At 36.3% G+C, this 14,964-nt stretch overlaps 1 protein-coding gene across 2 annotated transcripts in view; it reads right to left on the reverse strand.

Moving 5' to 3' along the window:
* Window positions 1-14,964, reverse strand: part of SEC62 (SEC62 preprotein translocation factor) — a 29,578-nt gene that overhangs the window by 6,328 nt on the left and 8,286 nt on the right. For both annotated transcript variants that reach the window (XM_022572675.3, XM_022572685.2), the window contains exons 2-6: window positions 14,202-14,310; window positions 13,070-13,175; window positions 6,948-7,152; window positions 6,610-6,702; window positions 3,484-3,544 (exon numbers count right to left, since the gene is read on the reverse strand). In XM_022572675.3, the coding sequence (XP_022428383.1) occupies window positions 3,484-3,544; window positions 6,610-6,702; window positions 6,948-7,152; window positions 13,070-13,175; window positions 14,202-14,310 (574 nt within the window). The remainder of the gene's footprint in view (window positions 1-3,483; window positions 3,545-6,609; window positions 6,703-6,947; window positions 7,153-13,069; window positions 13,176-14,201; window positions 14,311-14,964) is intronic.

Genomic DNA, 14,964 nt, shown 5'->3' on the forward strand with positions numbered 1-14,964 from the left:
TTTTTCTACTTGTTAAATCATTCCCTCTACTCCTATACCCGCCCCACTAAATTTACAGGAATAACACATACCTATGGTAACAAAAGAAGCAAAAAACCCCCAAAACAAACAAACAAAAAACCCAAAACAGTAAAAGAAAAAACAATAAAAAACAAACCAAAAGGTATAATGTGAAGTCTTCATCCAATTCTTAGTCCATTCCCCAGAGGTTAATTACTATGATTTATTTGTATTCCCAGAGACTGCCTATATACAATTAAAACTAGCTACACAGAATTTTTTTTTTTTTACAAAAATGAGCTTATAACACTCTTACTCTTTTACAGTGTTCATTTAATCTATTCTAGATATCTTTTCGTGAGTACTAATAAGAATTAGTCTTATCTAATTCTTTAAAAGCTGCATGATATTCTGGCACACAGTTGCACTGAAATTTATTTCACCATCCTCCTACTGAGGGACCTGATCTGTTTCCAGTTTTATCCTATTATAGACAAGAGGGCAACAAATACCAATGTACATGTACATGTGTGCAACTGTGATTACAGCACAGGATAAATTCCTTGAAGTGTAACTATTAGGTCAAAGGGTAAAGGCATTTAAAACTTGAAAGATGTTTGCAGATGACATGATACTACACAGAGAATCCTAAAAATGTCACCAGAAAACTACTAGAGCTAATCAATGAATTTGGTAAAGTAGCAGGATATAAAATTAATGCACAGAAATCTCTTGCATTCCTATATACTAATGATGAAAAATCTGAAAGAGAAATTAAGGAAACACTCCCATTTACCAGTGCAACAAAAAGCATAAAATACCTAGGAATAAACCTACCTAGGGAGACAAAGGACCTGTATGCAGAAAACTATAAGACACTGATGAAAGAAGTTAAAGATGATACCAACAGATAGAGAGATATACCATGTTCTTGGATTGGAAGAATCAATATTGTGAAAATGACTATACTACCCAAAGCAATCTACAGATTCAATGCAATCAAATTACCAATGGCATTTTTTATGGAACTAGAACAAAAAATCTTAAAATTTGTATGGAGACACAAAAGACCCCGAATAGCCAAAGCAGCCTTGAGGGGAAAAAACGGAGCTGGAGGAATCAGACTCCCTGACTTCAAACTGTACTACAAAGCTACAGTAAACAACACAATATGGTACTGGCACAAAAACAGAAACATAGATCAATGGAACAAGATAGAAAGCCCAGAGGTAAACCCACACACCTATGGTCAACTAATCTATGACAAGGATATACAATGGAGAAAAGACAGTTTCTTCAATAAGTGGTGCTGGGAAAACTGGACAGCTACATGTAAAAGAATGAAATTAGAACACTCCCTAACACCATACACAAAAATAAACTCAAAATGGATTCGAGACCTAAATGTAAGACCGGACACTATAAAACTCTTAGAGGAAAACATAGAAGAACACTCTTGGACACAAATCACAGCAAGATCTTTTTTGATCCACCTCCTACTAGAGCAATGGAAATAAAAACAAAAATAACAAATGGGACCTAATGAAACTTCAAAGCTTTTGCACAGCAAAGGAAACCATAAGCAAGACGAAAAGACAACCCTCAGAATGGGAGAAAATATTTGCAAACGAATCAACGGACAAAGGATTAACCTCCAAACTGTAATAAACAGCTCATGCAGCTCAATATTAAAGAAACAAACAACCCAATCCAAAAATGGGCAGAAGACCTAAATAGACATTTCTCCAAAGAAGACATACAGATGGCCAAGAAGCACATGAAAAGCTGCTCAACATCACTAATTGTTAGAGAAACACAAATCAAAACTACAATGAGGTATCACCTCACACCAGATAGAATGGCATCATCAGAAAATCTACAAACAACAAATGCTGGAAAGGGTGTGGAGAAAAGGGAACCCTCTTGCACTGTTGGCTGGGAACGTAAACTGATACAGCCACTATGGAGAACAGTTGGAGGTTCCTTAAAAAACTAAAAATAGAATTACCATATGATCCAGCAATCCCACTACTGGGCATATACCCAGAGAAAACCATAATTCAAAAAGACACATGCACCCCAATGTTCACTGCAGCACTATTTACAACAGCTAGGTCATGGAAGCAACCTAATGCCCATTGACAGACGAATGGATATAGAAGTTGTGGCACATGTATACAATGGAATATTACTCAGCCATAAAAAGGAACGAAATTGAGTCATTTGTTGAGATGTGGATGGATCTAGAGACTGTCATACAGAGTGAAGTCAGAAAGAGAAAAACAAATACCGTATATTAACTCATGTATGTGGAACCTAGAAAAATGGTACAGATGAACCGGTTTGCAGGGCAGAAATTGAGACACAGATGTAGAGAACAAATGTAGGGACACCAAGGGGGGAAAGCCACGGGGGGGTGGGGATGGTGGTGTGCTGAATTGGGCAATTGGAATTGACATGTATACACTGATGTGTATAAAATTGATGACTAATAACCTGCTGTATAAAAAAATAAATAAAATTAAAAAATTTAAAAAAAAACTTGAAAGATATTTGCTAATGGCCCTCCTGAATATAGTCTGAGGGATTTGGATTAGAATAAAGTGTCAATGTATATTTCTGAATAGATACTTTGTGCAACTATATTAGGAACAGCCATGACATAAATTCCTAGAAGTAGAATAGTTGAGTCCATGTGTATACATTAAAAATTTGGAAGATATTGCCAAACTGCCCTCCATAAAAAATAAAATAATGGACATATCATCAATTATTGGAGAGTATTGGTTTTTCTTAAGTGTTGGACCTTCACTAAGAGTAGGTACTATTAAATTTTATAATTCTCTTGATAATCACTGTTACTTTAATTTGTATTTAATATGAGTGTGATTAAGTATCACTCACAATTATTGGTCACTGTATTTCTTTTTTAAAATAAATTTATTTATTTATTTATATTTTATTTTTGGCTGCGTAGGGTCTTCGTTGCTGCATGCGGGCTTTCTCTAGTTGTGGTGAGCAGGGGCTACTCTTCGTTGCGGTGCGTGGGCTTCTCATTGCGGTGGCTTCTCTTGTTGTGGAGCACAGGCTCTAGGCGCGTGGGCTCAGTAGTTGTGGCTCACAGGCTCCAGAGAACAGGCTCAGCAGTTGTGGCACACAGGCTTAGTTGCTCCGTGATGTGTGGGATCTTCCCAGACCAGGGCTCGAACCCATGTTCCCTGCATTGGCAGGCGGATTCTTAACCACTGCGCCACCAGGGAAGTCCGGTCACTGTATTTCTTTATCTGTGAGTTACCTTTACCATTTTTCTAGCAGGTTGTTAATCTCTTAAAGATGTAGTGCAAATATTCTCCTCAGTTTATCATTTATCTTCTGGCTTTATTTAAAATGTACTTTAAAAAAATAACTATTTTATGTTAAATATTTTCTTTCTGGCTTCTGCATTGTTTATATCCCTTTCTAAATTTTAGAGATTGTACTTACCAAGGATTAATCCCATGACAAATGTTTTAAAGTGAACTGGGTCATAGATCCACACAAATACCTAGAAGAATCAAGAAACCTCAGTGCTTAAAGTTCTAAGGTTACATTAGAACAGTTACTTCCAACCTCTTAACATATAAGAACTACTTTTAAAGGTAAACAAATTCCAAAGACTATTCCTTTAGTAGCAGTGTTTCTTTTGGTATCCATTCAGTTAGAAAATTATTTTAAAAACTATAAATTACGTAACACAGTTAAGTACATTTCTATGTACTTGCATGCTTTTAACAGTTTACTCCTGTGTGCAAACCATTACTTAACCATTACTTATTCAACCTAAATACCAACAATTGTACAGCCTTTTTGCCCCTAATGTAATGATGTATACTGGCATGAGTAGAGTAGAACCAACCAGTCTAAGAGCACAGTTATGATAGATTCCAGTCAGGCCCTATTAAAGATCCAGCAGCTCTCAATTCCACCCAACTGATGAGAAGCAAAGAACCATTATTAAAGATCTTGCTCAGTGAACATAAAGATTCTATGACTCCCTGCAATAAGTTCATTGCCAGCTCCCCATGGAGGGTCTGTAGCTGCAAAGCTGGGAACCACTGCTTTTAAAACTTACTTTAGAAAACAGAAATTTACTTCATTTAGAATAATCAGAACTCTGTTCATCATCCATAAACTCTTAGTTTTATCTCTCAGTTTCTATAAATAACAGTACTCTTCCATTTCCTGGTTCTATTTTTTTTTTTTTTTTTTTTTTTGCAGTACGCGGGCCTCTCACTGTTGTGGCCTCTCCCATTGCGGGGCACAGGCTCCGGACGTGCAGGCTCAGCGGCCATGGCTCACGGGCCTAGCCACCCCGCAGCATGTGGGATCTTCCCGGACCGGGGCACGAACCCGTGTCCCCTGCATCAGCAGGCGGACTCTTAACCACTGCGCCACCAGGGAAACCCTCCTGGTTCTATTTTGACTAGTGCTCTTGGTTACTGCTTTTTGATTTGCTTCTTTTTCTAACATTTCTCTTTTTTAATGCTGCACATTTATCCTGGAAATCGGATCCACAGACATCACTTCTGCCATTTAGCATTCTAAAGAAACAAGTTTTTAAAGATGCTTCCCATCTTTAAAAGTTTCAAAGCCTGCTTCTTTCTACAGAATAAAATCTTAGCCTTTTTGGGAATGCAAGCACCCATGCTTTTGCTCAGGAAAAAGCTTCCTTTGTCTAACAGACCTATAACTCCTTTGCAGTGTACCTGGCCATCTACCAGTCATCCTTCAAGGCTCAGGTCAAGTGTCCAGAATCTCCAGACCCTTCTTATCCTCTCTTGATTAAATTACCTATCCCTAATTGGTATTCTCCCATCATAATACTCACCATGCTGTAATATAGTACAGGCATGTACTATATTATACTCTACTATATAATATATACAGTGTACCTCAGAGCTATTTCCAGTTCAGCTCCAGATCACCGCAATAATGCATTTTTTTGGGGTTTCCCAGTGCATGTAAAAGTTATGTTTACACTATACTATAGTCTATTAAGTGTGCAATAGCATTAAGTCTAAGAAAACAATGTACATACCCTAAGTAAAAAATACTTTATTGCTAAAAAATGTTAACCATCACCTGAGCCTTTGGTGAGTCTTAATTTTTTTGCTGGAGGAGGGTTTGAAATATTGTGAAAAATACCAAAATGGGACAGACACAAAGTGATCAAATGCTGTTGGAAAAACAGAGTTGACAGACTTAATGCAGGGTTGCTGTAAACCTTCAATTTGCTGAAAACAAAAAAACAAACAAAAAACTTTATCTCTGAAGCACAATAAACAGAAGTACAATAAAATGAGGTATGCCCATACCATGTTTAAACGCTTGTATGCTTGCTAGACTATAAGAGCTTCCAAGAAGATAATTTTATCCTATTTATCATGTTATTCCCAACACCTATAAAAACAACTTCGCATATAGCCAATGCCTGATGTTTAACTGAAGGTACTTGCGCTTTCACATTAAGAAAGACCTGTGGTCTTCTATTACATTGGTTCTTAAGCAGGGGTTCACCAGAATCACCCAGGGATACATTATACAAAACACACACACACATCCATATACACACTCACTTACTATAGATTCCATCCTAGAGATCCTCATGGAAGTATGCCTGGAATGAGCCTAGTGCACATGTTTTGTGAAAAGCCTTCCCAGATTTTCAAGCTCATAGCTCCAGGAACCACTGCTTTCTATTTATGCTACTTTTTTATTAGGTATAGCAAGAAATTCACAACAACTCAATGGCCAGTATATAAGTAAATGTTTTTGTATTGGTTAAATGACTAAATTAAGTGGTCTTCATGGAAGGCTACAACCATAAAAATAAGCCACTAAATTAAATAAATAAAAATGATCTCCTTGAGTAAAGCATCAAGTAACATTGAAAATTTTAAACCCTGATAGTCGTGTGTCTAACTATAAGAGGCAGAAACCTGTAGGTGTCTCTCCTTAACCATTGTACTTTTTTTCCTTTGATTCTAATGGGAATCTTATACTTTACTGGGCAAATGACCATCCAGTATAAAAAGCATATTTCTAAGACTTTACTGCAGGTAGGCATGACCATATGAGTAGGTTCCGGCCAATGGAATACATGCAGAAATAAAATCGCCAGCTTCCTGGAAAGTATCCTTAAAAAGGAAGCATGTCCCTCATTCTCCTTCCCTCCTCTGGATGCAGATATAAGGCTGGCAGTCATTTTGCACCATGAGGTAATCTTTACTAACTGCCTCACACAGGCGGAAAAGTTCAGATCCACCCTGGAGCTGCCATATCTGCTTACCTTCCGATTTCATTAATGAGAGAGAAACAAGTATCTGTTTTGTTTTAAGCCACTGTTATTTCATGTTTCCTATCTATCATAGACAGCTGAACCCGATTCAGATTGATTTAAAAAAATTTTTATAAATCTAAATTCAGAGATATTCACTTTTAAAAAGTAGATTTTGTATCTACATGGTTAAATTTATCTGAATTACTTCTTTTCTTAGTGAAGGCATCAAAGATAATTCTAAAAACTCCTATGGAAAATTGGATTTCTACTTATAAGCTAGATACTCTCACCTCATTTCCATCCAGAAAAACTTGATCATCATGTGGCTCAAGCTTGAATTTTTTCTTAGTTTCCTTCTTTTTGGGAGTTCCAGGAGTTTCCTCCTATTAAAAAACAAGTTGAATAGAAGAAAACACGTTTGCAAAGAAGCAAAAAGCAATGTAACATCCATATAGTCAAAGTTTCACTATATGAGACACAGAAATCAAAATTCTCAACCACAGTATTTGTAAGAATCCTAATGTGGTTTAAGTGGTTGTTGCGCAATATTTTAAAGTGCTGATACACCAGTAGTGCTAATGTGCAAGTAATAATTTTTTGATTTTTACTTAATTTTAGTTGAAATCACCTTTTTGGATTCTTCCTTTTCACCATCTTTCTTTTTTTCTTTTTCCTTTTTTGTCTTTTCATCCTTTAGATTTTCTTTCTTGCTCTTTTTATCTTCTTCTTTTCCACTTTCAGCTTTTCCTTTCTCTTTTTCTTTTTTTATGTCTTTCTCATACTTCATTTTCATTACTTTTAGTGCCCGATGAAAAAACTGTTTCTTTAAAAGCCTTTGGAAACAAAGATATGACATTACATTCCCTATAAATTATATACAGACTAAAAAGCAAAAATTTCAAGACCTGAATAAAATGAGCAAAGGAAGACATACACTGGCAACTCACAAAAGAAATTACAACTAGTAAGCCCACTGAAGAACAATCAAAAATGTCTAACTGAAAACCTGTGTAGCCAATTTGATTATATGAAAGTTGTCAACCTAATTTTCATTTTTTAACTGTATAATTTAATGAGATTAGAGGTTTGGAATTATCCTTAAGTTTTTCTCTAGGTTCATTAGGAGTAATCAAGACTGCTTTATTTAAAGTTAAGTCTCAAATTCAAGAGCAGACATAAGTGGTATATAAATATATGGGGAAAATAAATGTAACAGTTTAAGAAATGTTAGCAGATTAAAAATGTGCCCAGGCTTCCCTGGTGGCGCAGTGGGTGAGAGTCCGCCTGCCGATGCAGGGGACGCGTGTTCGTGCCCCGGTCTGGGAAGATCCCACATGCCGCGGAGCGGCTGGGCCCGTGAGCCATGGCCGCTGCTGAGCCTGTGCATCCGGAGCCTGTGCTCCGCAACAGAAGAGGCCACAGCAGTGAGAGGCCCGCGTACCACAAAAAAAAAAAAAAAAAAAATGTGCCCATGATCTGACTGATCCAAATCGTGTCTTCACCTGTCCTTCTTGATGTATTTTTCTTCTCTCCATGTACTTCACTATTCAGCCTGTCACTGTAATTAAATATCTCCAATTAACTAAGGAATAATTAAATATGCTAAGGTGAGATTTCTGGACTCTGAAAACAACACAGTATCAAGTTGAAAACTGTACAATATATGTAGCAGAACAACACCATGTGTTCCTTGCTTCATTAATTTCTCTCAATAAACTGATCTTTCTTCTATATAGCAGGGGTTATTTTGTTTTTTGTTTTTTTTTTAATATTCCTACTTCAGGGCATTTCCACTGGCTATTCCCTTTATCTAGAATGCTCTTCCCCCAAATAAGCATGTCCTTTTGGTCTACTTCCTCACTTCTTTCAAGTCTTCCCTCAAATGTTACCCTCTCTATAAGCCTACCCTGTTTAAAATTATAAATCTATCCCCCATCCTTCCTCCTGTTTCCTGTTATCCTATCCACAGCATTTACTCTTTTAGTTTAATATACAATTTATAACATGCTTGTTTGCCTTCACTAGACTGTAAACTTCTTAAGAGTAAGATCCTTGCTTTCTTCACTTCTTTATCTGATGAATTTAGAAGCTCAGCTGACCCTAAATTAAGTCAACCTTGGCTGCCTCAATCTTTTCTAATCCTACTCAAGAAACTGGTTTACCCTTACCTTTGTCATCTAAAAGCCATCTTTTCAAATCTTATGTTCCAGTTTCAGAGTTCCTGATTTCTTTATTCCTGCCTTGATAAAGTACAACTACCAAAACACAACTAGAAGCTAGGTCCCACTGCCACCATCTGTGCCTGTTAATGGTAACTATCCACCTTTCTATTCAATACCTTCACTGGTGCCTACTCCAGCACATCATACCACTTGCTAACTAGATGCCTCCTTCTTGCCTAAAGACAACTTATTTCTGATCATTATCTTGTGCCCACCTGTGTTTTGACCTGCTTGGCTGGGCTTCTTTCTGCTGTTCAGTTAGGTCCACCCCATGAACATCTCCACAAAGCTAACTTCTAGGTCTCCTCATTTGGACTTTTACTTGTTCAGAAGATCTATACGGCATATATAATTATGCCACTGCCTGAAATGCCCCCAAAGAATCCATCATTAATATCTGCTACACATATACATATATACATAAACAAGCAAAAATCTGAAATGAGACCCTTAATAATTAACTACTTATGAGTAGAAAGTGAGACTTAAAGAGTAGTGGTGGGTATTTGCATATGAAGGGGGATCTTTAATTTTTACTACTTCAGAACTTCTTACAAAAATTTATAATGAAAATATTCTAATCTCTATTTTTGCACTTAGATGATTTCCAGATTTTCTATCAGGATCATTCATTACAACTTCACACATTACTGACCGCAGATGTACTAACACCACAGCATTAGTTTCTGCAAAACCCCCCACCCCAGTCAATAATGTGTTAATACAGAAACAAAAATACATCTTATTCATTGTATGTTAATTGAAAACCAGCATTTCATACTACAGTTCATATTACAGCTCTCCATATAGTAAGAGTACATGTGCACACAAACACAGATACTTGAGTATATAGTCTCAAATGGTAATATAATTATCCATGAAGCAACATTATTGGTAATTTGGATTTTCTTTTGTACCATTTTCAAAATTTTCTCAAATTTACTTTAGTGAAAAAAAATGTTCTTAATAAAGAAATAAACAATTAAAAAATATAAACCATAGAACTTTAGGAGAAAAAAAAAAATCCTTCCCTTGACGAGCAGATACAGAAGAGCACAGAATCAGCAGGAACACCTGCTTCTGTTACTCCTCCTGTACAGCTGCCCCAACCCCTTGAGAGAAAAGAAGACTATTAACCAATCAAATTGGTCTTGAGAAGTTCACATTCAGGTAGATGGGTTCAGATATCACCTCTACCACATAACGAGCTATGTAGTATTGGGTAAGTTACTTAATTTTAGTGTATTTCTAAAATGGGGTATAAATGAGAAGCATGTAGATTGTTTAGTGTGGTGCCTGGCATGCATGTTCTCAATGTTAGCCATTACTACTGCTGTAGCAAAATCTTGAATTTCATTTAATATTGATAGTTATGGAAAACACAAACACATTTGGTTTTATAAATAGTTACATTATACCCTCATTCCATTCATTAATAAGTAGAATCATTCACTTATTCCTTGATAGTTCCTTAGAGAATGCCTACTTCAATTCACTCTATGCCTCAAAAAATGAGATGACATTTACTATTGTAATAAAATCAGTGCCTCCATTTATTTAGCTTTAAACACACTGTACAGTACAGATCATCTACATAAACTCTGACATTTTCACAGACTACTCATACTTTCCTATCTCAGTATGTTCTGTGCCCTCTGCCAGGATCAAATGTCCACTCTCCTATTGTTTGCTGGGTAATCACCTATTTCTGTTTCAAAATTTGATTAAAACATATTCCCTGAGAGGCCATTCTTGAAGTTTCCCCATTTCTGTCTTTCTTACAGAACACACTGTATTGTAATTAGTCACAAATCTTCTCTAACAGATGAAAATATGTGCTTTGGAGGCAGAAACCAAGTCACAATTATCTCTGTATTCCTGAGGCCTGGCCTATAATAGATATCTGATAAGTATTTCTAGAATAAATGAATGGATTAAAAGCAGCTTGTGAAAAGTTATTAAATTGCTTATTATTTTTCTTCACCTCTTAATTTTTTTTACCAGGTTTAATAAATGTTTATTAAATGCCAGACATATGTTTAGGACCTTCACTTATCTGACAATGGTGAATGCCCACATTGTGCTAATTGCTGTGGAGTTACAATAAAGTATAAAACAGTCCTCCAATTGCCTTCAGATTTAGCAGGCAAGAAATTTAGAAAAACTAACACACATGCAACAATTCTATTTAAATAGTTAAGGACTAAACTGTATGCTATTACCTTTATAAATTCTGTAGAACATTAGTTTAATGTGGGCTAGAGGATCTGGGGAATACTAGATGGTAGAGATGGAATTTGAGAGATATTTATATTGAGAGGCAGGCAGGATAGAGGAAGAACTGTATGCGGAAAATGGCAGGTTATTATCAAAGAAAGACCAGAAGAGAGAATGAGTATGGTATATGAATGAGAGTGAGAAGGACACTACTGGACTGGGGGGTTGGAGATGCAAAGTCACTAGGAGTGTTAGGATGATGCTAGATAAAAGGTTGAAGAGTCTGTACTTGAAATAGGCCATAAAGAGGCACATCCTACAGTTTCCTGTTTTCCTTTGTTTTTCCTTAGACTCCCTCAAGACTTCAGAAAATGAGACAGGACAAGTGTCCCTTTGTGGTTTTGCCTGTAGTCAGGCAGGAACCCATGAGGGCTGGCCATCATGAGGTCACCATGGTTATTATTAGAAGTGGCTTTGAAAACTTTAGGTAGTTATGCTTCTCTCTCAGTGCAAAAAGGACACAAAAAGCTTGATATGAATGGGAACAACATATACAACAAAAAGTGAGTGTATTGCTAGGACAATCTCTGTACTCAGGTTTTTTTTGCTTTTCATATAACGAAGTATCAAGTCTCCTAAAAAGCCAAGTGAAGTGTATTAATACTGGCTGCTCTCCTCAGAGATTTGGGCTCAGATTTAATATTCAAATAGTATTGACAGGTTAATCCTTCATCTTAATTTTTGCTTCATTAAATCCATCATCATTTTGGAGGAGATAGTATAGTGCAGTGGTTAAGAGCATGGACTATGAAGTCAGATTGTTGGATTTAGAATTCTGGCTCAGCCACTTACTAGCTGTGTGACCTTGGGTAAGTGATTTAACTTCTCTGTTTCTGCATTTATAGCATCTTTTAATTTTTACACTATATATATAAAAAATAAGTCTGTTTTGAGGCAGGCAAGGAAATTTGCACTTTGGAGTTCTAATACACAGATGGCTGCAAAGGAAAATACCGACTACACCACTGTTAGCTAACCCCTGCCCCGACAATGAAATTTCCATTGTTTCTCAAAGGTCCATTAGTGACTCTAGATTTTGGCAGCTAAGAATTTTTTTTTTTTTGGCTGTGCAGTGTGGCTTGTGGGATCTTAATTCCCCGACCAGGGATCAAACCTGGGCCCGTGGCAGTGCAAGTGTGGAGTCTTAACCACTGGACTGCCAGGCAAGTCCCTGGCAGCTAAGAATTTTAAGAAATAGTTAATAATTCTTCAACTTTACAGTTTTAGAAACCAGGTTGTAAAATAGTGGTTTTTAAGAGGGGTCTCATGTGGCTGATACTTTAAATGCCATTAAGCAATATATTAGTAAATGCTATGTGTATCTCCCTGCTAAGCATATAAAATAATCTAAAATGTCAAATTCCCACCAATTACAAAATTTAGTATCACAAAAACAAAATTTCATATACTAACATCTTAATAAATATGTTTAAGTAGTAAATAAACCAAGGGAAAAATTGGAAAAACAAACAAAAAAACAAAAAAAAACCCCAGCATACTCCTTTCCAAGAGAAAAGATTTTTTGGGGGCTGCGCCATGCAGCATGTGGGATCTTAGTTCCCTAACCAAGGATTGAACCTGTGCTCCCTGCAGTGGAAGCGAGAAGTCCTAACCACTGGACCACCAGGGAATTCCCCAGAAAAGTGATTTTTTATACACCATTAACCATGAAAAGTTTTTCCCAAAGGAGAAGTACTTATTATAAAAAACATGGATATGTTGCTGAACTGTCTATACTTCATCTTGGAATGAAGAAAAGACAGATGTTTCAGCTGCCTTGATTTCACAAGGAATATATTAGCAATCACAAACAAAATAGGGAAGGGTACCTGGCTAATGGCTCAGTAGGCGCTGAAAAAACAAAACAAAACAGGGACAACAGGTCTATTAGGAATCTCTGACAAAGTTTTGGAAAAGATTCCCCAACTTTTGCTCTAGAAAAGAAAGAACTTTTTTGTTCACGACAGGCACTGGTATATGATTTTTATTGCTGATCCTTCAGTTCAGTCAGCCTGGCAAATGTACAAATGTAACAGAACACAAATAAAAGTTATAAATATATGATAGCCTAACATCAAATAAATTCATTTCCAGAAGTACTGAAGAAATCCAGGTTACATGTAAAAGCTACACTTGAGCTATGCTGTAATAGCACTATACTTAATGATGAAATAGGGAAGGAGCTTCAGGACCATGGAGAATATTTTTAAATTACTATTTATATTATCCTTCACTAAGAAATAAAAACTACCTGTTGCAGTAGTCAACCACAGACTCCCTCGTTGTAAATAAAGCTTCCTCTCCTTTCTTGGCCTTCGCCCACTTTGAATCCAAAAGGCAATCCACTGCTTTTGAAGCTAAAGAAGAAATTTATTATTTTAAATTTAGTATACAGCAGGATTTGTGCCTATCTAAACAATATTCTATAAGGCAAATTTCAACATTCTGGCATCCGAAAATAAAACCAAGTTCAACAGAAAATTTAAGTCTGACATAATGATGACAAATAGTTCCTCAAAACCTCAATTTGTGAAACATACTGATTAAGCACCTTTCTTAAAGTAATGCTCTGAAATAAATGACATTCAAAAATATTAACTAAAGCAAGATAAATTAATGAGAAAATGTTCTTTAAAAAATTCAAAATAAATGTAAATAACACTCTTATCAAATAATCATAATATGGGATAAACAAACCAAAAATCTTCCTCTACCACAGTAACAGAAATTCTGTCACCAAGCTTTATTGTAACCCACCGAGGAATAAGCTCTGAAACAATCTACTGTCATTGGAAGAAGCTAAATATATGAGATGTGAAAAAATCAGCATGTCTATTTTTATAAACTTTTAAGGACAATCAAAATCATTAATCATAACACTGAAGAGATGATAAATAAATTTCTTCCCAATAATAGGTAATTCAACCTTAATTGATCAGACAGGCAAACTCAACAACTATTGATTTATAAGCTATGAGACATTACAGATAATATTAGCTTATTATGAAGTTGTTTAGATTATGTGAATAACAAACACTCCTAAGTTGGTTTTGACACACTTGTTTCACACTGAATTCTATGCCAGAGTTTTACAAAAAGAGTATCATTAAGTACATGTACTATCTGAATAAAAGTTAGTGTTAGTACTGAAAATAAATCCTATTTTAAAAATTTCCAAGAAACGTTATTAAAAAGCACTTTCTTTTATTTTTATTGACATTTTCAATCATGAAAGGAAAGAACAGGATAATCAATTGTCATATGCTCATCATCTAGCTTCACCAATCATGCTTGGAGAGCATTTTTAAAATATCTACCTATCCCCAAATTAGGTATCTTCATAAGATATGCACACAAATATAATTTTATTGATGTAATCCTACCAATAAAATAATCAACCCGGTGACCCATCATATTGGTGGACTTTGTTGGACAGTTAAATCGAAGAAACTTGGCTACAGCCTTCTCTTCTTTAGATGGTTCACCAACTTCCTGCAAAATAAGAATATTAATTTAATGTAATCATTTACTTGTGACATTGATATGCTGAAGAATAATTTACAGATCTCTTCTGAAAATCTTTTTAAGTTTAGTACAGGCCTTTCTTTCAAGCTTTTTCTGGGGCAGACCTGGTAATGTATACAGAAGACAGAATGGAGATTTTTTTTGCGGTACGTGGGCCTCTCACTGTGGTGGCCTCTCCCGTTACGGAGCACAGGCTCCGGACGCGCAGGCTCAGCGGCCATGGCTCACGGGCCCAGCCGCTCCGGCAGCATGTGGGATCCTCCCGGACAGGGGCAGAACCCGTGTCCCCTGCATCGGCACGCGGACTCTCAACCACTGTGCCACCAGAGAAGGCCCTGGAATGGAGATTTTTAAAATCACGTTTTTCAAATACAAGTTGATAGGGCCCAAACCTGTCTGCCTCTTGGCCTCAGCTACAAGGCATTTATTTTGAGTTGTTTTTCCAGTATGGTAATCATTTTGTACCAGTTCACCTTCACTCTTGCCTGGTCTCTTTTTAAAAGCCGTAATGCAATAATTCAAAACATTAAGAGGTTGTCAATAGTGAGCGCCCAAATGTCAAAGTAAGTAGAAACAGGTGCCATAAATAAATGTTAAATAACAGCCAAAGCCATGTACCTT

Source organism: Delphinapterus leucas, chromosome 4 (genome assembly GCF_059928025.1).
Source record: "Delphinapterus leucas isolate spDelLeu-1000000601 "Yukka" chromosome 4, BTC_Dleu_Yukka2, whole genome shotgun sequence".
Taxonomy (NCBI): Eukaryota; Metazoa; Chordata; class Mammalia; order Artiodactyla; family Monodontidae; genus Delphinapterus; species Delphinapterus leucas.